General features: G+C 36.6%; 1 protein-coding gene across 1 annotated transcript in view; it reads right to left on the bottom strand.

Moving 5' to 3' along the window:
* RALYL (RALY RNA binding protein like) overlaps positions 1-26591 on the bottom strand; it is a 418727-nt gene that overhangs the window by 70739 nt on the left and 321397 nt on the right. Inside the window, exon 3 of the mRNA XM_060115714.1 lies at positions 8029-8061. Within this exon, the coding sequence (XP_059971697.1) occupies positions 8029-8061 (33 nt within the window). The remainder of the gene's footprint in view (positions 1-8028; positions 8062-26591) is intronic.

The raw sequence follows: 26591 nt of genomic DNA, 5'->3' as shown, positions 1-26591 counted from the left end.
AACACTAGCAGAAGTACACTGAAGCTCCAAATTCAGTTCCAAGACTGGAAAGAAAAGGGGGAAATATTCCCCAAGGAAAATTATTTAACAAAATAAAGCTGTTAGCGTGGGACTTCCCTGATGGTCCAGTGGTTAAGACTACGTTCTTCCACTGCAGGAGGCATGGGTTCAATCCCTGGTTGGGGAAGTTTCACATGCCATGCAGAGTGGCATATATATGTATGTGTGTATATATATATATATATATATATATATATTAGCAATTACTTAGGAATACTTTTAGTTGTAGGGTGAGCTTTGCTGCCCTGGCAGTATTAGCCCCTTCTTGGTTGGACTTAAGTAGAATAGATCAGGTACCTCTCAGGGGATGCAGGAACTCCATTGGCTAGGCCATGATTAGCTCACTCATAGAGCCAGTGCTTTAACTGAGATAAATATAATAATTATGAGATTTCTATCCTTGATGTGTTTTTTAATGTCTCTCAGCCAAGCCTGAGAAACAATATATTCTGAGCTATTCCAATACAATTTTCAAATAATTCTGAGTTCTTTAAATTATTCTAATGTAATGAAAAAATCTGAAAAAAATATTTATGCATGCAGTAAATAATCATCCTCATAATAAAGCTACTCATACAAAAATTCATCAACTGTAAAATCATTGGTATGATTCAAAGTTTCAATTCCAAAATACAACTCATTCATAGTAAAAGTCTTTGAAAAAAGTTAACTTCATGCTAAAGAGGTAAGAGGGAATAATTCACATGGAAAATTTTACTTAGGGCCTTGAATATACTTAGGGCCTTGAATATACTTTTAAGTGGCTCAGTGTCTGCAAAGTGTCGACAGCCACTTGCTCTTGAAGGGAATTCATGCATTGTCTTGACATGTCTTTTACACTGTGAATCTCAAACGTCAAATGAACAGGACCTTCCTTTCCCCTCATCTCTTTTTTTCATTAAAAAGCTGTAAAAAGATTTTTCAAGGCAAGACTAGTTTCAAACTAAGATTTATATCTTAGACTCTTAATTGAGACCATCGTTTGGTTCTTATTCACTTTTCTGAATACAAATTGATGTCTGTTCTCTTCCAGCTTATTTCAAAAATCAGAATCTATCTGATGCCTCATACAAGAAAACATTGGCCAGAAGAGTGTTCTAAATTGCTCTAAAATGTAATGTTTTGAGGATGAGTAGAATATCAACCATCTGGTACTCATTTAGCACTCAAGACTAAGCTCCATTCTAAAAAACAGAGTTGATTGATTTTTTTTTTACTTTTAGGTGAGTTAGATAGGAAAGAACTTGAATTTTTAAATCTATTATTTAAATTTATTATATTTATAATAAAAATGTATTTTATGATATATTTTAATAAATTTACATAGGTAATACATATGTTACATATACATTTATTTATATTAAATATATTTATAATAATTTTAATATAAAACATTTTATCTTCATGTAATATAATATTTATTAAATATTAAGCTATAGTATTTAATAATATAATCCCAACCTTAGGTCCAGGACGACATTAGAAAAGACAGGCAGTGTGTTCCCTAGGCACCATGGTGACCTCCATGACACTCCTTTTCGTCTGTTTGTATCTATCCTGGTCTCTGATAGATGAACTCCAAGACAGTTCTCAATAAATGTGTCCACTTCCTACATATATATCCAAAATAGAGAGAGACCATGGGAAGTTGTATTTCAAAGATTTTTGAGGAGATTCCAGAGACCATAAATGTCTGCAAGAACAACTTGTGTATGCTTGTAAGGAAGGGATGAGGGAGGCTGAATACATGATGTAGACAGTGGTTCCAGCTCTGGCTGGTATCAGAATTGCCTAGATAGCCTTGGAAAACACTGCATCGATTGACTTACGTGAATTAACAGAATCAGACTCTGGGATGAGCCTTCATGCCTCACTCCAGGATAAAGATTTTTTAAATTTTTTCTTAATGACATTATTTTACTAATCATTTACTGGTGTATAGGAAAGAAAGTTCCTCTTATATCATCACATATTTGAAGGTGTAAGATCTGAAATTTCACTTAATTTCCTTTCACAGTTCCCTAACCTTTTACCATAAGCAAATATTTCCTTGTGCTATAATTTTCTCTGACAATTTTTTCTGCTGGCATATTTAATTTCAATTTATGTTTGTGACACTTAAACATTTTATTTCATAATCACTGTAGCAAATTTATCAAAGGAAGAATTTTACTCCCTAATTTACATTAAGAAGAGAAGCACATTAAAATTTTATCAATATTTCTTCCCATTAAAATTTTATTCTATTTTATTTTTTTAACATCTGTATTAGAGTATAATTGCTTTACAGTGGTGTGTTAGTTTCTGCTTTATAACAAATTGAATCAGTTATACATATACATATGTCCCCATATCTCTTTCCTCTTGCATCTCCCTCCCTCCCACCCTCCCTATCTCACCCCTCTAGGTGGTCACAAAGCACCGAGCTGATCTCCCTGTGCTATGTGGCTGCTTCCCACTAGCTATCTATTTTACGTTTGGTAGTGTAAATATGTCCATGCCACTCTCTCATTTTGTCCCATCTTACCCTTCCCCCTCCCTGTATCCTTAAGTCCATTCTGTAGTAGGTCTGCATCTTTATTCCCGTCTTTCCCCTAGGTTCTTTTGACCTTTCTTTTTTTTCTTTTTTTAGGTTCCATATATATGTGTTAGCATACAGTATTTGTTTTCCTCTTTCTGACTTACTTCACTCCGTATGACAGTCTCTACGTCCAGCCACCTCACTACAAATAAATAAGTTTCATTTCTTTTTATGGCTCAGTAATATTCCATTGTATATATATGCCACATCTTCTTTATCCATTCATCTGTTGATGGACACTTAGGTTGCTTCCATGCCCTGGCTATTGTAAATAAATCTAAAATGAACATTTTAGTACATGAATCTTTTAGAATTATGGTTCTCTCAGGGTATATGCCCAGTAGTGGGATTGCTAGGTCATATGGAAGTTCTATTTTTAGTATTCAAGGAACCTCCATACTGTTCTCCATAGTGCCTGTATCAATTTACATTCCCACCAACAGTGCAAGAGGGTTCCCTTTTCTCCACACCCTCTCCAATATTTATTGTTTGTAGATTTTTTGATGATGGCCATTCTAACAGGTGTGAGATGATATCTCACTGTAGTTTTGATTTGCATTTCTCTAATGATTAATGATGTTGAGCATTCTTTCATGTGTTTGTTGGCAATCTGGATATGTTCTTTGGAGAAATGTCAACTTAGGTCTTCTGACCATTTTTGGATTGGGCTGTTTGTTTTTTTGATATTGAGCTTCATGAGCTGCTTGTATGATTTGGAGATTAATCCTTTGTCAGTTGCTTCATTTGCAAATATTTTCTCCCATATGAGGGTTGTCTTTTCGTCTTGTTTATGGTTTCTTTTGCTGTGCATAAGCTTTTACGTTTCATTAGGTCCCATTTTTTAATTTTTGTTTTTATTTCCATTTCTCTAGGAGGTGGGTCAAAAAGGATCTTCCTCTGATTCATGTCATAGAGATTTCTGCCAATGTTTTACTCTAAGAATTTGATGGTGTCTGGCCTTGGATTTAGGCCTTTAAGCCCTTTTGAGTTTAGTTTTGTGTATGGTGTTAGGGGGTGTTCTAATTTCATTCTTTTACATGTAGCTGTCCAGTTTTCTCAGCACCACTTATTGAAGAGGCTGTCTTTTCTCCACTGTATATTGCTGCCTCCTTTACCAAAGATAAGGTTACCATAAGTATGTGGGTCTATCTCTGGGCTTTCTATCCTGTTCCATTGATCTATATTTCTGTTTTTGTGACAGTACCATACTGTCTTGATTACTGTAACTTTGTAGTATAGTCGGAAGTCAGGGAGCCTGATTCCTGCAGCTCTGTTTTTCTTTCTCAAGATTGCTTTGGCTATTCGGGTTCTTTAGGGTTTCCATACAGATTGTGAATTTTTTTTGTTCTAGTTCTGTGAAAAATGCCATTGGTAGTTTGATAGATATTGCATTGAATCTATAGATTGCTTTGGGTAGTAGAGTCATTTTCACAGTGCTGATTCTTCCAATCCAAGAACATGGTATATCTCTCCATCTATTTGTATCATCTTTAATATTTTCATCAGTGTCATAATTTTCTGCATACAGGTCTTCTGTCTCCTTAGGTAGGTTTATTCCTAGATATTATATTCTTTTTGTTGCAGTGGTAAATGGGAGTGTTTTATTAATTTCTCTTTCAGATATTTCATCATTAGTGTATAGGAATGTAAGAGATTTCTGTGCATTAATTTTATATCTTGCTATTTTACCAAATTCATTGATTAGCTCTAGCAATATTCTGGTAGCATCTTTAGGATTCTCTATGCATAGTGTCATGTCATTTGCAAACAGTGACAGCTTTACTTCTTTTCAAATTTGTATTCTTTTATTTCTTTTTCTTCTCTGATTGTTGTGGCTAAAACTTCCAAAACTATGTTGAATAAGAGTGGTGAGAGTGGGCAACCTTGTCTTGTTCCTGATCGTAGTGGAAATGGTTTCAGTTTTTCACCATTGAAGATGATGTTGACTGGCGGTTTGTCGTATATGGCCTTTGTTATCTTGAGGAAAGTTCCCTCTATGCCTACTTTCTTGTGAGTTTTTATCACAAATGGGTGTTGAATTTTGGCAAAAGCTTTCTCTGCATCTATTGAGATGATCATATGGTTTTTATCCTTCAATTTGTTAATATGGTGTATCACTTTGATTGATTTGCATATATTGAAGAATCCTTGCATTCCTGGGATAAACCCCACTTTTTCATAGTGTATGATCCTTTTAATGTGCTGTTGGATTCTGTTTGCTAGTATTTTGTTGAGGACTTTTGCATTTGTGTTCATCAGTGATATTGGATTGTAGTTTTCTTTCTTTGTGACATCTTTGTCTCATTTTAGTATCAGACTGATTGGGGCTTCATAGAATGAGTTTGGGAGTGTTCCTCTCTCTGCTATATTTTGGAAGAGTTTGAGAAGGATAGGTGTTAGCTCTTCTCTAAATGTTTGATAGAATTCGCCTGTGAAGCCATCTGGTCCTGGGCTTTTGTTTGTTGGAATATTTTTAATCACAGTTTCCATTTCAGTGCTTGTGATTGGTCTGTTTATATTTTCTATTTCTTCCTGGTTCAGTCTTGGCAGGTTGTGCATTTCTAAGAATTTGTCCATTCCTTCCAGTTTGTCCATTTTATTGGCATAGAGTTGCTTGTAGTAATCTCTCATGATCTTTTGTATTTCTGCAGTGTCAGTTGTTACTTCTCCTTTTTCATTTCTAATTCTATTTCTTTGAGTCTCCTCCCTTTTTTTCTTGATAAGTCTGGTTAATGGTTTATCAATTTTGTTTATCTTCTCAAAGAACCAGGTTTTAGTTTTATTGATCTTTGCTATCATTTCCTTCATTTCTTTTTCATTTATTTCTGATCTGAACTTTTGATTTCTTTCCTTCTGCTAACTTTGTGGGGTTTTTTTTTTTGTTGTTCTTCTTTGTCTAATTGCTTTAGGTGTAAGGTTAGGTTGTTTATTTGAGATGTTTCTTGTTTCTTAACATCCCATTAAAATTTTAAATAACAATTTTTAGTGTTCATCATTAAAATCTGAAGCAGAATGTTGATACTCATGTTTATTCCATTCACAATTTCATTTTTCTCTCCCCATTATAAAAACTTCTTTTGGTTTCCCCATGCAACTCAAAGCACAGCTATAGAAGTGGAGTTGTATTCTCTAAGGTATTTCAGACCTCTGTGATTGAGTTTTTAGAGTATTATATATGACTATAACTTACATAACTGTAATAATAGTTAACATTTATGAACAATTACTATGTGCCAAGAACAGTGCTAAATCCTTGATTTAAATTTTCTTTTTTTATCTCCATTTCACTGATTAGGGACCTGAGATTTGGGAGTTTAAGAAACTGACTAAATTAATAAAACTAGCTTGTAAGTGTCGGAGTCTACAAGGGTGAATGCAACTTCTAGAAGTACATATATATTAATAAGTGCTTTCAGTCACAGTTGGGCAATGGACTGAAGTATACAATATTTAGTACTGATTTATTTATTAACAATTTTATTGAACCTAGAATTAAAATTAATGTAATAAGATATGCAGGGCTGTAAAAAAACTCGACCTTAAATACTCACATGTCAACTGATACCATAGACAGTACATCATGCACATTTATTCCCTTTGGTAAGTGACTAAATTAAAGACACAAATTTGAATCATGGTTCTTATAGTAGAGTACCTGTTGCCTAGTAGGCTCATATGTGTCCATTATGCTCATTATCACCCTTTCTTTTTACTGAACAGGGTCAGGATAGAGATTCATGGATACTTTTGGAAATCTTATTCAAAATCATTTTCTTACAGGAGAATGGAGACATTTAGTTATAAATTAAAGTATCCAGTTAGCAGAACTATTTGGGTTGCTTGTTTCCCACACTTTATTTTAAGACAAATCTAAGGAAAGCAATATATTCTTACTGACATGCCGGTTTTCCCATTTTGAGTAGTATTTGCTGAATGATAGATCTTTCTTTTGGAGAGAGTTTTTCTCAGTGCTCTAATACTGAATTCTAAACTCCTGATAAGTTTAAAACAAAGACTACTGAGCATCTGCCCTTGTAAAGCAGAGGTTTGCAATAAAAAATGGATTCCACCTCAAAGTAGTCGAGAGAACAGGAAATGCTGCTGAACAACTGCACTGAGACATAAAGAGAAGCTATTCCAGCCTCCGGACTTGAGGGCAGGACACATATGCATTCAAAACAAAAGATTACTTCAGGCTTAAAAGTTTTTAAAAATAGGATCTGATGATCAATGAAAGAAATAAGTATGTACTAATGATTTTTTTTGGAACAGATCAACTTGACCTTTCATTTTTCATGAAGTCCTCCAATAAATGCATTTACTGTTTTTCTCTCCCAGAACCCCTAACAATTAGTTTGATTCCTGTGATTCAAATGGCATTCTGAAAAGCTTTTATGAGGAGTAGAAGGGCAGAGGGAACAATGTTGTTCAATGAGTGACAGAAATATTCACCGACTGCAAGCAAAGTAATAAAAGAAAACAGATGTCATCATTTAAAAATCTAAGCACATCCTACGTTTCTAGTCATGACTACGTATGTGTGTGTGTTTCTGTTTTTTGTTTTTTTTTCTTATCAAATACAGCATGATTTCTTCTAAACTAGATGTCACATCTTCCAATGCTTCTTGATACTTTATAACATCAACCATAATGAGGCAGAAGTCCCTTAATAAAACATTGTAATATGTTAGTCAAAGGATTATGTAATAGATCAGTAAAAATATCTTTGCTGAGTCTTAATTAGCTAAATGGCTAAAAATAGTACATGCATATTCTTGTCAACAGTATATCATTATTAGAACATGTACTGTGACTCAGAACAATACCATCACAGAGGGCAAGCATTAGTCTTACTTAATCTGCTTCACGGTTTTTCATCTTTGTGTTCAGAAAAGCAGTCAGTGGGAGCAGCAGAGAAATAAAAGTGAAATGAGAGAAAAGTGAAAAAGAAAAAGATTTTGGATACAGATTTAGAGAAAAAGAGGGAAGAAATACTGAATAGAGTAGACTGAAATAAAACAGTACAAAAATGAATAGACAGACTAGGAATACTGAAGCTGTGGTTCAGAGGAATTTTTAAAACCAATCAGAGCACACTTTTACATGATGATATAATCACTGTGTACCTTTTTAGATTTACATAGGATATAGGATTTCATATACATTCATTAGTTAAATTTCTGTGATCAGAGAACAGCCCAGAGAGCATTTTAGTTGTCTTTTAAAGGTAGATAGCCCTATTGCTGAGGAAATGATGAATCAATGGTAGGTTATGACTTTGAATATGGGCTTCAAATGACTGAAAATACTGTCTCAGAAGACCTTGTTAATTTGAATTAAAAATCAATTAGCTAATTGAGATTTTAAAAATTTAGACATATACTCACCCAACAGACAGGAAAGGCTCCTTTGCCTCAAGTCTATGAAAAAAGATACAAAAATTTTATTTTAATATAACAATTCACTGTACAATTAGAATTGCTTTTATATGAATCTGACAGAATTATTATACCTGTTTGGATAAAAATTCACAATTTGGAACTAGTACAAATCTACAAATAATATATTAAGAACTAATCTGGACTAATTCAAATTCTGGCTGGATTAATGCAGAGGCTAAATAAAATTAGAGAGACATGGAATGGAAACATAGCATTTAATTAAGATAATAATATTATTAGTCTAATTCTGATTTGCACTCTCTACATTTACTTATTTTCTTTTTTACAGCAATTTGTAGAATTTTTAATACATCTATTTATAGTTGTAGTAGTGAAAAAATTTATAATATATTTGCTTAAATATTGACTGAATAATTTGTTTCCAGTAAATATTTTGTAATGAAGAGAGAAGCAGCATACCATTCATAGTCATTTATTGGCAGCAAAACAACTTAGGGCAGGGGAAGCCAGGTCACAGATTAGGGTTCTCCTGCCTCCTCTGTGTCTCCAAAGAACCAGGTATTCTTTGTACCTCCTAACATATTAAAGGAAAATTGTAAACCTGAAGCCCCTGGCTAGTTGTGACATCTTGAACAAGCCACTAAAAACCTTCTGGGTCTTACTTTCTCCACTATAAAACAGGCTAAGATTGTTTCCAGCTAATGTTCTGATTTCATAAATTAACTATATCTTTGCAAAAAGTTAATAAATCAGGAAATGATCCACTGTTACACATTTCTTAATTAATAATTAAGGAGACCAGTTAGTAGATGTAGTTTTAAACTTATGACTATGGGTTAAATGTAGGCAAATGCTGAGGACATTTTAATCTAAACCTTACTGTTTAAAATTTTTAAGAAGCATTCACGTTTTAAACTATTTTATTAATATATAACTAGTTGTAGGAAAATGGCAAGAAATTTAATTCTGCAGAACACATTTACTGAGCACCAGCTGATTATGCTTTGACATGGAAAACTGATGAGACTACCTTAGAATTAAGTCAAAGGCTTTACTTTTATATGAGTCTAAGCAATGAAGACAATGACCACTTTCTTTGTCCTATTTCATACTGTGTATATAAAAAAATGGCTTAGGATAGCCTCATCCACCAGAGAGCAGACAGCAGAAGCAAGAAGAACTATAATCCTGCAGGCTGTAGAAAAATAAAACACATTCACAGAAAGATAGACAAGATGAAAAAGCAGAGGGCTATGTATCACATGAAGGAACAAGATAAAACCCCAGAAAAACAACTAAATGAAGTGGAGATAGGCAACCGTCCAGAAAAAGAATTCAGAATAATGATAGTGAAGATGATACAGGACCTCGGAAAAAGAATGGAGGCAAAGATTGAGAAGATGCAAGAAGTGTTTAACAAAGATCTAGAAGAATTAAAGAACAGGCAAACAGAGATTAACAACACAATAACTGAAATGAAAATTACACTAGAAGGAATCAATAGCAGAATAACTGAAGCAGAAGAATGGATAAGTGACCTGGAAGACACAATGGTGGAATTCACTGCTGTAGAACAGAATAAAGAAAAAAGAATGAAAAGAAATGAAGACAGCCTAAGAGACTTCTGGGACAACATTAAACCCAACAACATTCGCATTATAGTGTTCCCAGAAGGAGAAGAGAGAGAGAAAGCACCCAAGAAAATATTTGAAGAGATTATAGTCGAAAACTTCCCTGACATGGGACAGGAAATAGCCACCCAAGTACAGGAAGCACAGAGAGTCCCATACAGAATAAACTTAAGGAGAAACACGCTGAGACACATAGTAATCAAACTGGTGAAACTAAAGACAAAGAAAAATTACTGAAAGCAGCAAGGGAAAAATGAAAAATAAAATACAAGGGAACTCCCATAGGGTTAACAGATGATTTCTCAGCAAAAACTCTAGAAGCCAGAAGGGAGTGGCATGCTATACTTAAAGTGATGAAAGTGAAAAGCCTATAACCAAGATTAATCTACCGGGCAAGGATCTCATTCAGAGTCAATGTAGAAATCAAAAGCTTTACAGACAAGCAAAAGCTAAGAGAATTCAGCACCACAAAACCAGCTCTACAACAAATGCTAAAGGAACTTTTCTAAGTGGGAAACACAAGAGAAGAAAAGAACCTACAAAAACAAACCCATAACAATTAAGAAAATGGTAATAAGAACATACATATGGATAATTAACTTAAATGTGAATGGATTAAATGTTTCAACCAAAAGACACAAGCTTGCTGAGTGGATACAAAAACAAGACCTTTATATATGCTGTATACAAGAGATCCACTTCAAACCTAGGGACACATTCAGACTGAAAGTGAGGCATGGAAAAATATATTCCATGCAAATGCAAATCAAAGGAAAGATGGAGGAGCAATACTCATGTCAGATAAAATAGACTTTAAAATAAAGAATGTTACATGAGACAAGGAAGGACACTACATAATGATCAACAGATCAATCCAAGAAGAACATATAACAATTATAAATATATATGCACCCAACATAGGAGCACCTTAATACATAAGGCAACTGCTAACAGCTCTAAAAGAGGAAATTGACAGTAACACAATAATAGTGGGGGAATTTAACACCTCACACTGATGGATAGACCATCCAAACAGAAAATTAATAAGGAAACACAGGCTTTAAATGACACAATAGACCACATAGATTTAATTGATATTTATAGGACATTCCATCCAAAAACAGCAGATTACACTTTCTTCTCAAGTGCGCATGGATCATTCTCTAGGTTAGATCACACATTGTGTCACAAATCAGGCCTCAGTAAATTTAAGAAAATAGAAATCATATCAAACATCTTTTTTGACCACAACACTATGAGATTAGAAATCAATTACAGGGAAAAAATGTAAAAAACACAAAAACATGGAAGCTAAACAATAGGTTACTAAATAACCAAGAGATCATTGAAGAAATCAAAGAGGAAATAAAAAAAAAATACCTAGAGACAAATGACAATGAAAACACGATGATCCAAAACCTATGGGATGCAGCAAAAGCAGTTCTAAGAGGGAAGTATATACCAATACAATCCTACCTCAAGAAACAAGAAAAAATCTTAAATAAACAAACAAACCTCACACCTAAAGAAACTAGAGAAAGAAGAACAAATAAAACCCAAAGTTAGCAGAAGGAAAGAAATCATAAAGATCAGAACAGAAAAAAAATGAAATAGAAACAAAGAAAATACAGCAAATATCAATAAAACTAAAAGCTGGTTCTTTGAGAAGATAAACAAAATTGATAAACCATTAGCCAGACACATCAAGAAAAAGAGGGAGAGGACTCAAATCAATAAAGTTAGAAATGAGAAAGGAGAAGTTACAACAGACACCACAGAAATACAAAGCATCCTAAGAGACTACTACAAGAAACACTATGCCAATAAAATGGACAACCTGGAAGAAATGGACAAATTCTTAGAAAGGTATAACCTTCCTAGACTGAACCAGGAAGAAATAGAAACTATGAACAGACCAATCACAAGTAATGAAATTGAAACTGTGATTAAAAATTTTCCAACAAACAAAATTTCAGGACCAGATGGTTTCATGGGTGAATTCTATCAAGCATTTAGAGAATTGCTAACACACTTCCTTCTCAAACTCATCCAAAAAACTACAGAAGAAGGAACACTCACAAACTCATTCCATGAGGCCACCATAACCCTGACACAAAAACCAGACAAAGATACTACAAAAAAAGAAAAGTACAGACCAATATCACCGATGAATATAGATGCAAAAATTCTCAACAAAATATTAGCAAACAGAATCCAACAGCACAATAAAATGTTCATATACCATGATCAAGTGGGATTTATCCCAGGAATCCAAGGATTCTTCAATATAGGTAAATTAATCAATGTGATACACCATATTGACAAATTGAAGTATAAAAACCATATGATAACCTAACTAGATGCAGAAAAAGCTTTTGACAAATTTCAAAACCCATTTATGATAAAAACTCTACAGGAAGTGGGCACAGAGAGAACCCACCTCAACATAATAAAGGCCAAATATGACATACCCACAGCAAACATCATTCTCAATGGTGAAAAACTGAAAGCATTTTCACTAGGATCAGGAACAAGACAAGGATGTCCACTCTTACCACTATTATTCAACATAGTTTTGGAAGTCCTAGCCATGGCAATCAGAGAAAAAAAAGAAAGAAAAAGAACTCATATTGGAAAAGAAGAAGTAAAACTGTCACTGTTTGCAGATGACATGATACTATACATAGAGAATCCTAAAGATGCCAACAGAAAACTACTAGAGCTAATCAATGCATTTGGTAAAGTTGTAGGATACAAAATTAATGCACAGAAATCTCTTTCTTTCCTATACACTAATGGTGAAAAATCTGAAAGAGAAATTAAGGAAACACTGCCATTTACCATTGCAACAAAAAGAATAAAATACCTAGGAATAAACCTACATAGGGAGACAAAAGACCTGTAGGCAGAAAACTATAAGACACCGTTGAAAGAAGTTAAAGATGATACCAACAGATGGAGAGATACACAATGTTCTTGGATTGAAAGAATCAATATTGTGAAAATGACTATACTACCCAATGCAATCTACAGATTCAATGCAATCCCTATAAATTACCAATGGGGTTTTTCACACAACTACAACAAAAATCTTAAAAATCGTATGGAGACACAAAAGACCTCGAATAGCCAAAACAGTCTTGAGTGAAAAAGACGGAATTGGAGGAATCAGACTCCCTGACTTCAGACTATACTACAAAGCTACAGTAATCAAGACAATACGGTACTGACACAAAAACAGAAATATAGTTCAATGGAACAAGATAGAAAGCCGAGAGATAAACCCACACACCTATGGTCAACTAATCTATGACAAACGAGGCAAGGATATATCATGGAGAAAAGACAGTCTCTTTAATAATGGTTCTGGGGAAAGTGGGCAGCTACATGTAAAAGAATGAAATTTAAACACTCCCTAACACCACACACAAAAGTAAACTCAAAATGGATTAAAGACCTAAATGTAAGGCCAGACCCTTTAAAATTCATAGAGGAAAACATGGGCAGAATACTCTATGACATAATTCACAGCAAGATCACTTTTGACCACCTCCTAGAGAAATGGAAATAAAAACAAAAATAAACAAATGGGATCTAATGAAACTTAAAAGCTTTTGCAAACAAAGGAAACTACAAACAAGGCAAAAAGACAACCCTCAAAATGGGAGAAAATATTTGCAAATGAATCAAGAGACAAAGGATTAATCTCCAAAATATATAAAGAGCTCATGTAGCTCAATATTAAAAAAAACAAACAATCCAATCCAAAAATTGGAAGAAGACCTAAATAGATGTCTCCAAAGAAGACATACAGATGGCCAAGGACCACATGAAAAGCTGTTCAACATCATTAATTATTAGAGAAATGCAAAACAAAGCTACAATGAGGTATCACCTCATACCAGTTAGAATTGGCATCATCAGAATATCTACAAACAACAAATGCTGGAGAGGGTGTGGAGAAAGGGAACTCTCTTGCACTGTTGGTGTGAATGTAAATTGATACAGCCAGTATGGAGAACAGTATGGAGGTTCCTTAAAAAACTAAAAATATAATTACCATATGACCCAGCAATCCAACTTCTGGGCATTTACCCAGAGAAAACCATAATACAAAAAGACACATACACCACAATACTCATTGCAGCACTATTTACAATAGCCAGGTCATGGAACCAACGTATATGCCCATCAACAGACAAATGGATAAAGAAGATGTGGCACATATATGCAATGGAATATTACTCAGCCATAAAAAGAAACAAAGTTGACATTTGTAGTGAGGTGGATGGACCTAGAGACTGTCATACAGAGTGAAGTAAGTCAGAAGGAGAAAAACAAATACCATGTGCTAACACATATATATGGAATCTAAAAAAAATATGGTCATGAAGAACCTAGGGGCAAGACGGGAATAAAGACACAGACCTACTAGAGAATGGACTTGAGGACACAGGGAGGGGGAAGGGTAAGCTGGGACAACGTGAGAGAGTGGCATGGACATATATACACTACCAAACGTAAAATAGATAGCTAGTGGGAAGCAGCCACATAGCACAGGGAGATCAGCTCGGTGCCTTGTGACCACCTAGAGGGGTGGGATAGGGAGGGTGGGAGGGAGGGAGACACAAGAGGGAAGAGATATGGGAACATATGTATATGTATAACTGATTCACTTTGTTATAAAGCAGAAACTAACACACCATTATAAAGCTGTTATACTCCAATAAAGATGTTAAAAAATGTGGTACATATATACAATGGAATATTACTCAGCCATAAAAAAAGAACAGAATTGGGTCATTTGTAGAGACATGGATGAATCTAGAGACTGTCATACAGAGTGAAGTAAGTCAGAAAGAGAAAAACAAATATCACAAATTAACACATATATGTGGAATCTAGAAAAATGGTATAGATGAAGTGGTTTGCAGCGAAGAAATTTAGATACAGATGTAGGGAACAAACGTATGGACACCAAGGGGGGAAAGTGGCCGGGCGTCGGTGGTGGTGTGATGAACTGGGAGATTGGGATAGACATGTATACACTGATGTGTATAAAATGGATGACTGATAACCTGCTGTTTAAAAAATGAATAAAATAAAATTCAAAAAAATAGCTTATTAGAAATATGCCTTTGTCCACTTACAGGCTGAGCCGATATGGTTCTTTGCCTAATGTCCTGCTTCTTTGGGTGAACAATTATAGCAGGGAGAGACTCTTTTAGGGAGCAGCTGCCCTAGCAAACCCTCTAAACAGCAGCATATAAGGAAGAAGCAGAGAAAACCAATAGTTGGTGTTAAGAGTTGGAGGCATATATTTATGTAAACTTTTCTTCTCCTAAATTCCAATATTATTCCTGCCTCCATGTAAATTATTGGCTTGTTTTTCCCATACATTTATGATATGGATAGGTAAACAGATCTAAGAGAAAAATACTGAAGATAAATAGTGAAATATGTTTGGATATGCTTGTTTTATAAGACACAACTAGTGCCAAATGATGAAAAGAAATTATCTTGAAGAAATGAGGGGGATTCTATAGAACATGATGCAGAAGACAGTTAACTTATTTGGAACATCAACATGATGATGATGCCACTTCTCCCTTATTTTTCCATCTAATAACACTTGAGAAATAGCTAACGTGAGGGTATGAATAGCATACCTTCTCCCCGTGTTTGCCAGTAATTCAGCCTAACATCAGTCAGACCTCAGTGCACGTGTGTTATTTGCTTGTGTAAGGTGCTAGTCTCCAGTCGCCTAGTTCTCCATTTCCCACGGCCTACACTGGGGCCCTTGCCTCTCACTTCTGCATGCTTCTTAGTGGCACTGAATAATATAGTAAACAAATTTTAAAACATTTAATGTATGAATCCCCTTTCATTCTGCACATCTTAATTAACATTGTCTGGTCAATTTTTCCTTTATATTCCTCTTATTTCTCTCTTCACTCGGTTCCCAGGCTAGTTCTCATCAACTATCACAGCCTAGCTGGTCTCTCCAAATGCAATTTCTTTGTTCAGAGTTGCTCCAACTTGATACACTGGACTCACACTAAGCTTCCTTCCATGCTGCCACCCACACTACTTGTTTAGAAACTGCATTTGTGCTACTTTACTTATGGGCATCATAATCAACATGAATAGAGGCAAGACCCACCACTTGCCTTTCCCTGTGCAATTACTAGAATGCTGACTTCAGAATGTGTTTGAAGTAATATTTATTGATTGATTTTCCCTTTTTTTTCTGAAGTAAGTAGCTGTTGGATTGGAGCATATAGGAACATATGTTGCTCCACTGACCCCAGTGATTTATATGGTTAGTCTTACTATCTACTTAGTTGTCTCCTTCGACTTTTACCACTTGACTCACCATTTCAACCATCTCCTTCCAAGTGCTCAATATAATATCTCAGAAGAAAATCCAAAGTTTTCAAAATGATGTTGGATAGAGTTCTAACAAACCAGGGGTTTGCAAACCCCAGTCTATAGGCCAAATCCTGCTCACCACCTGATTTTACACAACCTGAAGCTAAGAGCTTTTTTTACATTTTTTAATGTTTGTAAAATATCAAAAGAAGAATAATATTTTGTGAGTCATGAAAATTTTATGCAATTCAAATTTCAGTGTCCAGAAATAAAGTTCATTGGGACACAGTCATGCTCATTCATTTATATATTGTTTAAGACTGTTTTTGTGCTATAGTAGTAAGTTGAGTCATTGTAACAGGAACTGAATGTCCACAATCTTAAAATATTTACTTTATGATCTTTAGAGAAAAAAAGTGTGCCATCACTTGAAATATGATTATATTGTGGGAAGGAATTGGAAACAATTTCTCAAAAGTGGCACTCTATTTTGCTACGTATCAAGAAATTCTCCCAGACTTCAAAGTTCAGAATAATTTGAATTCCTTCTCTACACCACCAATTCAGTCTCTGACCCTACTGACAGATTAATTCCCCTAAGTGCTCTTTTCATGTCACCACCTTTCTTGATTATTTCAATAACTACAGAATGATGCCCAAACTTTTCAGCTGCCATTTGAAAGCTCTTCACAAACGTGCCTCACACCAACTTTCCATGTTATTCTTTATCACTTCTATTACTAACTACTTTATTCTAGGAAATTTGTCTATATATAGTCCAAACAAATCTGATTTAGCTTTGCTTTGGTGTCTTTAAATTTTGTTTCTATACTGGAATATTGTTTTTTTTTTCCGTCTTTTCCCTATCAAACTCTATTTATCTTTTGAGTTTATCTAACTTAAAAAGCCATTCTTGACACCTTCATCTTATAGGGCCAATCCTGTCTCTAAACTTCTATTACTTATTATCTCCAACACTATGCTATAGTCTCAAGACAATAGTCCTTGTTAAAAAGCTAACTTAGAGTTTATTAAGATTGGTAAGAATGTTAAACTTGCCTCTCTGCTTGGATAAGAATCTCCTGACAGTTCTTTGTTAAGCTTTCCAATGGGCCCAGGAGGGAGATGTCTGCTGATGCTCTATGAGCTGAGCAGAAAGGCAAGGTTATTGTGCACTAGTTACTGTAAGTCATGAAGACAAGCATTTTCAGTGGTGACATGGAGCAGGAAATCTTGGTCCCCACAGAGGGGACCTTGATGGCCACGACTATGCCAAAGATAGGTAGTTAACTCTAAGGGTTGAAACTGCTTGAATCTACAAAAAACTCATTTTTGTAATTTTCATTCTGAAAAGTGAAAAAAATGTAAAAGAAGAAAACTACTAGGAGAAACATCATTTTGGAGAAAATTGTTTATCAATTTGATCCTTAGAAACAGGTGATTACATTGTGATATGCCCAGAGAGAACTTTTCTGAGTTTTTTTATAAGGTAATTGTTCTGCAAAGAAAAGGATTGATTTTATCTTTCCTGGGATTTTCTTTTAACATGAAATAGGTAGTGAATTTAAGAATTCTTCATTCAGCACCCGCTAGAATTAAGAGTAGAATAAGGTAAACAAATCACAGTCTTTAGAAAAATAAGGCACAGTAGAGAAATAAAATTAAATGAGAAATGAAGATCAATATTTGCAGCTAAAGGATTTATTATACTTTGTATTTAACAAGAACAAAAAACTAAACCAAATTTACTAAGGGCCAGACATTACTCAAAATGCTTTATAAACATTGACTTATTTAAACATCATGATACCTCTGAGGTAGATCTCATTTTGCAGAGGAGGAAACTGATGCCCAAAGATGCTAACTATCTTGCACAAGGTCACACAGCTGAAGAATGGTTGAAGTAGGATCTGGATTTAGGCAATCTGGCTCCAAAGTTCTTGAGTCATGTCTTGCATGGTGTGCTGCCTCACATCTGTTTATTTATTTTGTTTGCATGTGCCTTATGGCATTTCCTCTCTTTATACATTCTGTGTTCTACTGAGAAATCATATTTGATTTCAAATGTCTTCAAGTGATGGATATTCACAAACTTAAGTCTGCAGCATTACACAATTTGTTTATGCATGGCTATATCCACTCACCATACAACTCCAATTGTAGGTGTCTTTAACTTAACATGCTCCAAATGAAATTAATCATCTTCTACTGTCATTCTGTTCCTCTTTATACCTAACTGAATGGCATAATCAGCCATATGGATAATCAAACTAGAAAGATTAGAATCTTTCTCATTGACTCCTTTCTAGCAACATTCACTTTCAGTAGATTCTCCTAGTTCTGTTGTTTCTATTGTCAAAAGTCCTCTTGATTCTGTTCTTCCCTCCCTATTATTATCACAGTTCAAGTGGTCATCAACTTTTATGTGGTCTATTAGAATATTCTCTTCTGTGAGCTTCCTTCTTCAGTATTTCTTTGGAATAGCCATATCTACTAGCAGAACTATCTTTCTACAGTACAAATGTGATCATGTAATTCCCTTCATTACAAATATCTGAGTGCTTCTAGGAAATATTCCCTTATAAGTCACCATAGGTTGGTTAGGAATGTTTCATAACTGTTCCCATAATAGGCCCCTGTAACACTCAATCATGATGTATTAAAAATTGCAAACATATTTTCCAGGCTCCCTATTAAGACCATATACTCCTTGAAGGTAAGAACTCACTGTATTTCAAATACTTAGAATCATGTCTACTTCATAAGAGGCTCTTGGTAATGATTTTGTCAGATGAACTTTCCCTGACTTGCTCCCCCACCCCTACTTCCATTATTTGCCTACAGAATAAACCCTTTAATATAACTAAAAGTTCGTTCAAAATCTGGTTCTAGGGTACCTTACCAGTATTTTGTCTGCTGCCACTTCAGCCTACAGATTCTATGCTCCAGCCAAGCTGAGCCAACTGCTCACCGTCAAGTGACATCCTGCTTCCTCACATCTCTGTGCCTTGGTATATACTGGGTTTTGGCAGAAATGACATCAATTACCTTGTTTTTGCAAAACTAGTGTTTTTTTATGAATCCAAAGTGACATAACTATGATCCCCTACTATATTTATAGGATTCTGTAGTTAAAATTATGGAGCAGCAACACTACCACTTGATCTATTCTCTTTAGCAATGATAACCCACATGTGACCTACATTTAAGATGGATGTACCAAAGGGCTGAGAATGTAGCTTCCAGAATCAGACTGCCAGATTCTCGTCCTAACACTACCACCTTCTGGCTGCACAGCCTTGGAAAAGTAAGGCACTTTTCCTGCACCTCAATGAACTCATCTACAAAATGGAGGTAATAATAAACCTAACTCTTAGGGGTGTGGAGAGAATCAGATAAATAACTAAATACATCAGATACAGGGAGTCCAGGTTGGGGAATAAGTTGTTTAGCAGTTATATATTAATGAGTCATGTTGGGATATGTTGCAGAAGATATGCTGGAGGCAGAGGTGGAAATGTGGCCTGAAACTCGGGGAGGACATCTGGGGAAATACAGGTTTAGGAGTCATGTCATCAACCCATAGTTAGTATGTGACATCATAGGAGAGAATGAGGGCCCCAGAAAGAATGTGTAGAATGGGAAGAAAATGGTTTTAGAGGGAATATCTGGGGTCACTAACAGGCTTCCAGGCGTAGATGCAAAGTTCAGAAAGGGGCAGGAGAACTGTTTAGCCATTGGTACTAATCTGTAACTGGCATGGCACCCAGCACATAGCTGATGTCCACCAGTGTGGGCTGAGTGAGCAAATCTGTGCCTGGATCTGTCACCAGCCTTTAATCTGTTCTGTGGGATAGGAGTAAATAAAAAAAAAGAAAATATTTCTCTCTGGAAGCAGCTCATGTGTGCTTAAACTAAGCTAGAAAGGAGGAGAAATGGAGAAGGATTACATTCTTAGATATGCATCAGAGTCTAGATTGAAATCTAGTGATGTTTGAAATACAGATTGTCAACCCATGAATGAATGAATTAACTCATTAAAGGGGTGGAAAAACTTTTATCATTACATACTATTTTTTTTTCTCAAAAAGAATTGATCTTCATCTGCATTTCAAATACTATGTGAAAGACAAACGTGATTGCAGGCATTTTATGTAAAGAACAGTGTGGCTGACTCCTATCTGTCCCATCACTCTCTCCCGGAACCCTGGGAGAGTCTAATGATGATCACCATAGCCAGAGCTTACTATGTGCTAGAAACTATGCCAGGCCCTGTATACGTGAAATTTTGACAATAGCAGATGAGAAAATAAGTTCAGAAACACAAAGTAATTTGCTCAAAGTCATACAGCAAAGTTATGGAGTCTGAATTCAATCACAGACCTGACTCCAAAGTCTATACTCTTAGCCTCTGCTCTATCCTCTAAGAAATGGGAAAGAACACAATAAATGCTACACACTGGCTGGGCCTCTGGTCTATCTGGCCCCACACAGGGCAGGGTGTGGTCCAGGTCATTGTGAGTTAACACTTGATAACCAATTGCTCTTTATTTATGGAGTAACTTGATATGCTATTTTACAAATAGCTTAATAACCTTCTTAAGGATTAGAGGAATCTTATTTTTATATTTAAAATTTAGCCTAAATTTCATCATTAGTCTTTTGTAATCCAAACACATCCACATTGCATTTTCATTATTCCAAGGTCCTCTAATTTAAATAGGCTTTGTTTTTAAAATAAGTGTTTAAATATGAGCAAAAATTATGATTTTGATCAAAGATAAGTGCTTGTAAGGTGATTCTTAGATGCTGTCCTTTACTGAACATTAAAAAATAAAACAATTCTGTCAATATTTTTAAAATTCATTTATCACCAAAAGGTAAAAAAACAAAACAAAACAAACACACAAGCGTCTTCTTTATGTAACAGGAACCGAATATTCATAGGGGAGTATTTTTCGGTTGTTGTTTTACATATTTATTGGAGTATAATTGCTTTACAATCGTGTGTTAGTTTCTGCTTTATAACAAAGTGAATCAATTATACATATACTTATGTTCCCATATCTCTTCCTTCTTGTGTCTCCCTCCCTCCCACCCTCCCTATCCCACCCCTCTAGGTGGTTACAAAGCACCAAGCTGATCTCCCTGTGCTATGCGGCTACTTCCCACTAGCTATCTATTTTACGTTTGGTAGTGTATATATGTCCATGCCACTCTCTCATTTTGTCACAGCTTACCCTTCCCCCTCCCATAGGTGAGTTCTTTGACATTCAGTGAACGTCGGAATCTGTCTATGGTACTTATTCTTTTGGCTCTTCTCTCCTCATCTAACAAGAAAAAATAAAAGCAAAGGCAGCCCAGTCTTCTGTGCAGACTGACAAGGGCCCGGATGCCTAGGATCCCTTGCTGTGGGGAGCAATACAAGAGGCTTGTTAGGAAGGACAACCTCCTTGGTACCCGGCTTGGGAAGGAGCACTGGGCGGTGCAGGCGCCAACCTCCTCATCTCCATCAGCCCAAAGAAGTCTGAGTTCACATCATCAGTCAGTGTCTTTGGTGGAACAAGTGTTCAAGATGCTGTTGTCCACTGATCATAAGCAGCACTCAGAGCGTTCTCATGCCAACCATGGTGCTTTTCCAGGGGTGGCTACTTACAATGGTGTAATGTTAGAATAGATGCTCAAGGATTACCCCATGTGTAGTCTTTTGCTGTGTCCTGTCAACCACACTGAGAAATTTGTGGCAAAGCAGAGCTCCAGGATGGGACTGCAATGGGATACTCTGGGCTGGCTAAGAATGGGAACTATTGTTTCCTTAAAAGCTTGTATGCCCTAAATCTGGGAGGTCAAATAAGCTTTAATTTTCATGTCAATGTGGACTAATTGATGGTGGCTGCTAGGAGAAACATGTTGACAAGAATTCTAAAACCTATTTAGGTCTCAGGGTGTAACAGTGCTGTAATTAACCTATGTCTGCGATAGAAATAGGAAGAGAAAGGAAAGGAATGGTGTCCAAATATGTATTTACCAACTTTGTGCTAATAGAAGGCACAGAAATTTGCTCAAACTTACAAAAGGAATAAAGAGGTATAAAGTCTGCAGTGAAACCTAGATTTCTAGACATATACCAATGTGTACAAATAATAATGTATTTTTACATTACTGAATCTGACACACTACTTAAGCATTTTGATACATTTAGTCCTCATAACCTCCCTGTGAAGTTGGTACCATTATCATATGTATTTTATACATAGGAAACAGAGTCAGAGAGGGATCGAGTAATTTCCCCAAGACCTATTAACCTAGAAAGTCATAGAGTAGGATGATAAATCAGGCAGTCTGATTAAGACTTTCAGTTCTTCATATGATAGTGTATCTTTACCATTTTCCTATATGTTATTTTTTGGTCATTGGAGGAGGTCAAATTCACCTCAAAGCTGTAGAGAGCCAGCTCCTGTGGTGGAATTTGCTACAATGGATTCCATTTCTCTGGAGTAAAAAAAAAAAAAAAAAAAGCTTTTCCCTTTATTTTCTGTGATACCCTTTTCAAGGGCTTTCATGTCCAATTGAAATCTCTGCTTAGGGCTCTCATCAGGCTCCCTGGTACATTCTATTTGCGGTTACCACCATCTACGTTGCTGACTCCAGGAACAAGTTAATGGATGGCTGTGGTATCAAGCAAGAATCTCAGTGGCAGTTTTGACATTCACAGTTATGACTTTTACCACCTTGGAAATTGAGGCTGTGGGGCTCATCTCCCTTGGACAGGAGTAATGTTCTTTCATAACTTTACTGGGAGGCTTGAGCCATGGCAAGAGGAATGGAGGTGAAGAATAAAGAGGAATCTCCTGGTAAGAAAGATCATTAACCATTGGCAGATTCCCCTGGGATCCTTGAAACTCTTTCTCCAACTGGGAGTGGAGCTAGGGGTAGGGATGGTAGCTTTTTGGCCAAGGCAGAGTAGGTTGTCTCAGCCCTGCTCTGTTATGATTCCACAGTCAACCTCATCATACTTCACATTGCAAGGGAATGCACACAACTCTGGATGTTTCTATTAAAATAAGAAAAATGATTTTCTGAAAAGAGATACTTCCAAACTCAATTGTTTTCACGTTGGAAGATTTGCTCATCTCAGTTCCAACTCTATGTAGTCAAGGGACGTAAATTTAAGAAAAACTAGCAAGTGGCTGCTCAGCTGTCTCTTTCAATTGTCTTCTTTAGTCGCTTGCTAATAGCTGTTAAATCTTACAGAGAAACTGTGCATCTGCCAAGAGCACAGACGAGGGAGGCAAGTAATCAGTCACAGAGTTATCCAGCTTCCCATCTCAATCCTCAGCCTTGTTCTTTGTAGAATTCTAATGTCATTTATCTTTTTTCCTCCATTTTAAATGAAGCTATCAGAGCCAGTACATTTCTGGGCGGTCTTTTGATTACCAGTCACAATAAGTTGTTCAGAGTGTGAATGGTGCTGAATGACATAACACATGTATTTGTGGGGCCGCCCCAGTAGGTTGAGATGAGCAGTCGACTTTTGTCCTCACCTGCCTACCCTGACCACCACCCCACCTCCCTCCAGTCCACACTGCTCACCTGTGCCCCACATTGTCACACCCGTTTTGATCCCAGGTGCAACCTCACCCCTCTCCTCTGCCCTGTCTTAGTCAAACACTTGAGGTTCATTTAGCCTAACTTGTAGCTAATGTCTGATACAGGTTTGGAAACAATAACTCATGTTTGCATGTGTTGCTTAACTGTGTTTCTGCTCTTCCCAGTGACAAACTTGTCTGGCAGATAATCTCCTGCCTGAGTTCCTGTCTTGGTAACCTCAGGCCCTCTCAGACACAGCTCTCCATCCTTCTGGTTTAGAAAAAATTCTGGCTCTTAATGTCAGAATTTAATGACCTCCACGGTCACATGCTGACAAAATTGTGTGATGCAAATTGTCTGCCTGGGCTACTCAACATTATGTCCTCCTGGATTGTATTGAAAGTTCCACCTGACTGGCTAGGCTGTGTTTTAGGGCAGGCATTCATGATAGTGTCCCTCTAACTCTACAGCTATGGCTGTCTTACAAGTTGCATGGTTTTATAATTCCGGGTCCCAGACTCTCCTGGGCTACTCCCTAAGTTAACTGTTTAGGATCTAGCCATGACCCCAAACCTGATGGATACAGTTTTGTTAAAGAGTGCAATGGTTTCCACAATGCTGAGTCCACTGGTGAATTATTAGTTTAACATGACATTTGAAGGGCTGACCCAGTTGATTTTTATTTCCCAAAAATATTTTCTCCTCTGGGTTTCATACCAGTTAGTGTAACTATCTCACTAGTTGTTTCTTTTGAGTCTCCTTTGCTAGTTTCCGACTTCAAATATTAGTGTGTTCCAGAGCCCACTTCTTGGAATTCTTCTCTTTTCGATCTTTAATTATTCCTTTGGTGTTTGCTCTCATCCAGTCTCATGGCTTTGAGTACCATCTATATACTGATGACTCACAGATGTGGACACCCAGTCCAGACCTCCCACTGAACTCCCGATTGGGTATTCATCTGTCTACTTGACATATTCACTTGGATGCCTAATAGATATCTCAACTTTAGTATGTCCAAAAGCTACACTTCTAATCTCTACCACCTACCTTGGCCTACTGTAACCTCTGCTGTGGGTATTCCTTGGCTCACTTAACTGCAACTTCATATGTCCAGATGCTCAGTCCAAAATCCTTGGAGACATCTATGGTAGACAGTCTGGCCATCATCAGTTCCTTCTCTCCACCCATCAAGAGATGAAGTCTATGCTCCTCATCTTACATATGGACTGGCCTTGTGACTTGCTTTGATGAATAGAATATGTGACAGATGTGACATTGTACAATTTCCAACCCAGATTTTACAAGAATAGGCAGCATCTTCTTCCTTCTTGAACTAAGTCACTATGTGAAATTCTGACTAATCTGAGCCCACTGTGCTGTGATAAAGTCTAAGCTTACTGCAGGGCAAAACCATGTGGAGAAAGATGCTTGGCCACCACAGCTGTTCTAGCCAGCCCCAGCTGATGTACCAGATATGTAAGTGTAGAAGCCATCTTGGACCTCACACAGAACAGAACCACTCAACTGAACCCAGCTCAGATTGCTGGATATGACAAATAATACATTTTTTAAGCCAGTAAATTTTACGTAGCAGTAGAAAATAATATCCTTGACTCTGTACTTTCTCTTACAGTCCACATTCAATCTGTCAGTAAGTCTGTTGGCTCTGCTTTCAAAATATATCCATAACATAACCATTGTTTTCATCTCAGATGCTACCACTTCATCTGAGTCACCAAAATCTCCTGCCTGTTTTCCCATGTTCCTCCCTTGTCCTTTTATAAACTGTTCTCAACATAAAGCTAAAGTGACCCTTTAAAATTTAAGTCCTGTAATGGTACTCCTTTGTTTAAAACCTTCCAAAGACCCTCCATTTCACTCAGAGTAAAAGCCAAAGAGGGCTTCCCTGGTGGCACAGTGGTTGAGAGTCCGCCTCCTGATGCAGGGGATGCGGGTTCGTGCCCTGGTCCGGGAGGATCCCACATGCCGCGGGGCGGCTGGGCCCGTGGGCCATGGCCGCTGGGACTGCGCATCCGGAGCCTGTACTCCGCAACGGGAGAGGCCACAACAGTGAGAGGCCCGCGTACCGCAAAAAGAAAAAAAAAAAAGCCAAAGAACTACAATGGTCTACAAGGCTTTACATGACTTGGTGCCCCCCATTAAATCTCTACCATTTGCTTGGGGAAAATCAGCCTCCTTGCTTTTTCTTAACCACATGGGTATGTTTTTGCTTTAGGACCTTCGTGCTGCTAGCTGCTCTGCACAGGACAATTTTCTCCCAGGTAAAACCTTACCTGCTTATCACCTCCTTCAAATCTTTGCTCAAATGTTACCTTCTCAGCTAGGTCTTCATGGACCACCCTATTGTAAATTGCAACACTTATCCCCTTCCCACTCCTTTATACCTCTTTCCTTGCTTTACATTTTCTTTAACACCTACCTTCTAACTTATGGTTAATTTCATTGTTTATTTTTGTTTATTATCATTTATCTTACACTTGAAGACCAGGTCAGGGATTCTTACACATTGGGTTAGCTGCTATATTCTCAGTTCCCAGAACAAACTCCAGTAGGTGTTTTGTTAATTACTTGATGAATGATTGTATCAGTGAATCTGTGTTTTCTTCTCCTCCATTAAACTCACTAGCTGTCTCTAATATAGGCTGAAGTTGGTCAATCCCTGGACCAGCTCTGTTTATAGAGGCTTAGAGATAAGTCATTCTTCGAGGCTTTGAGATTGTGTGGTCCATTCAAAATTGCTGGGGTTAGAAATTCTTCTCCAAGTCTCCATCATTCTACCATATACTCTTAGGGCTGACCCCATGTGAAATTCTTATTTTGCCTTTCTTCTCTCTCTGTCTCTCTCTGTCTCTCTCTCTCTCTCTGTCTCTATCATTTTGAGTTGTGGCTAACATTTGGTTTCTCTCTTGGCTCCTAATAAATTCTAGTGGTGCT

Source organism: Mesoplodon densirostris, chromosome 13 (genome assembly GCF_025265405.1).
Source record: "Mesoplodon densirostris isolate mMesDen1 chromosome 13, mMesDen1 primary haplotype, whole genome shotgun sequence".
NCBI classification, from domain to species: domain Eukaryota; kingdom Metazoa; phylum Chordata; class Mammalia; order Artiodactyla; family Ziphiidae; genus Mesoplodon; species Mesoplodon densirostris.
This window is presented reverse-complemented; position numbering and strand designations above follow the sequence as displayed.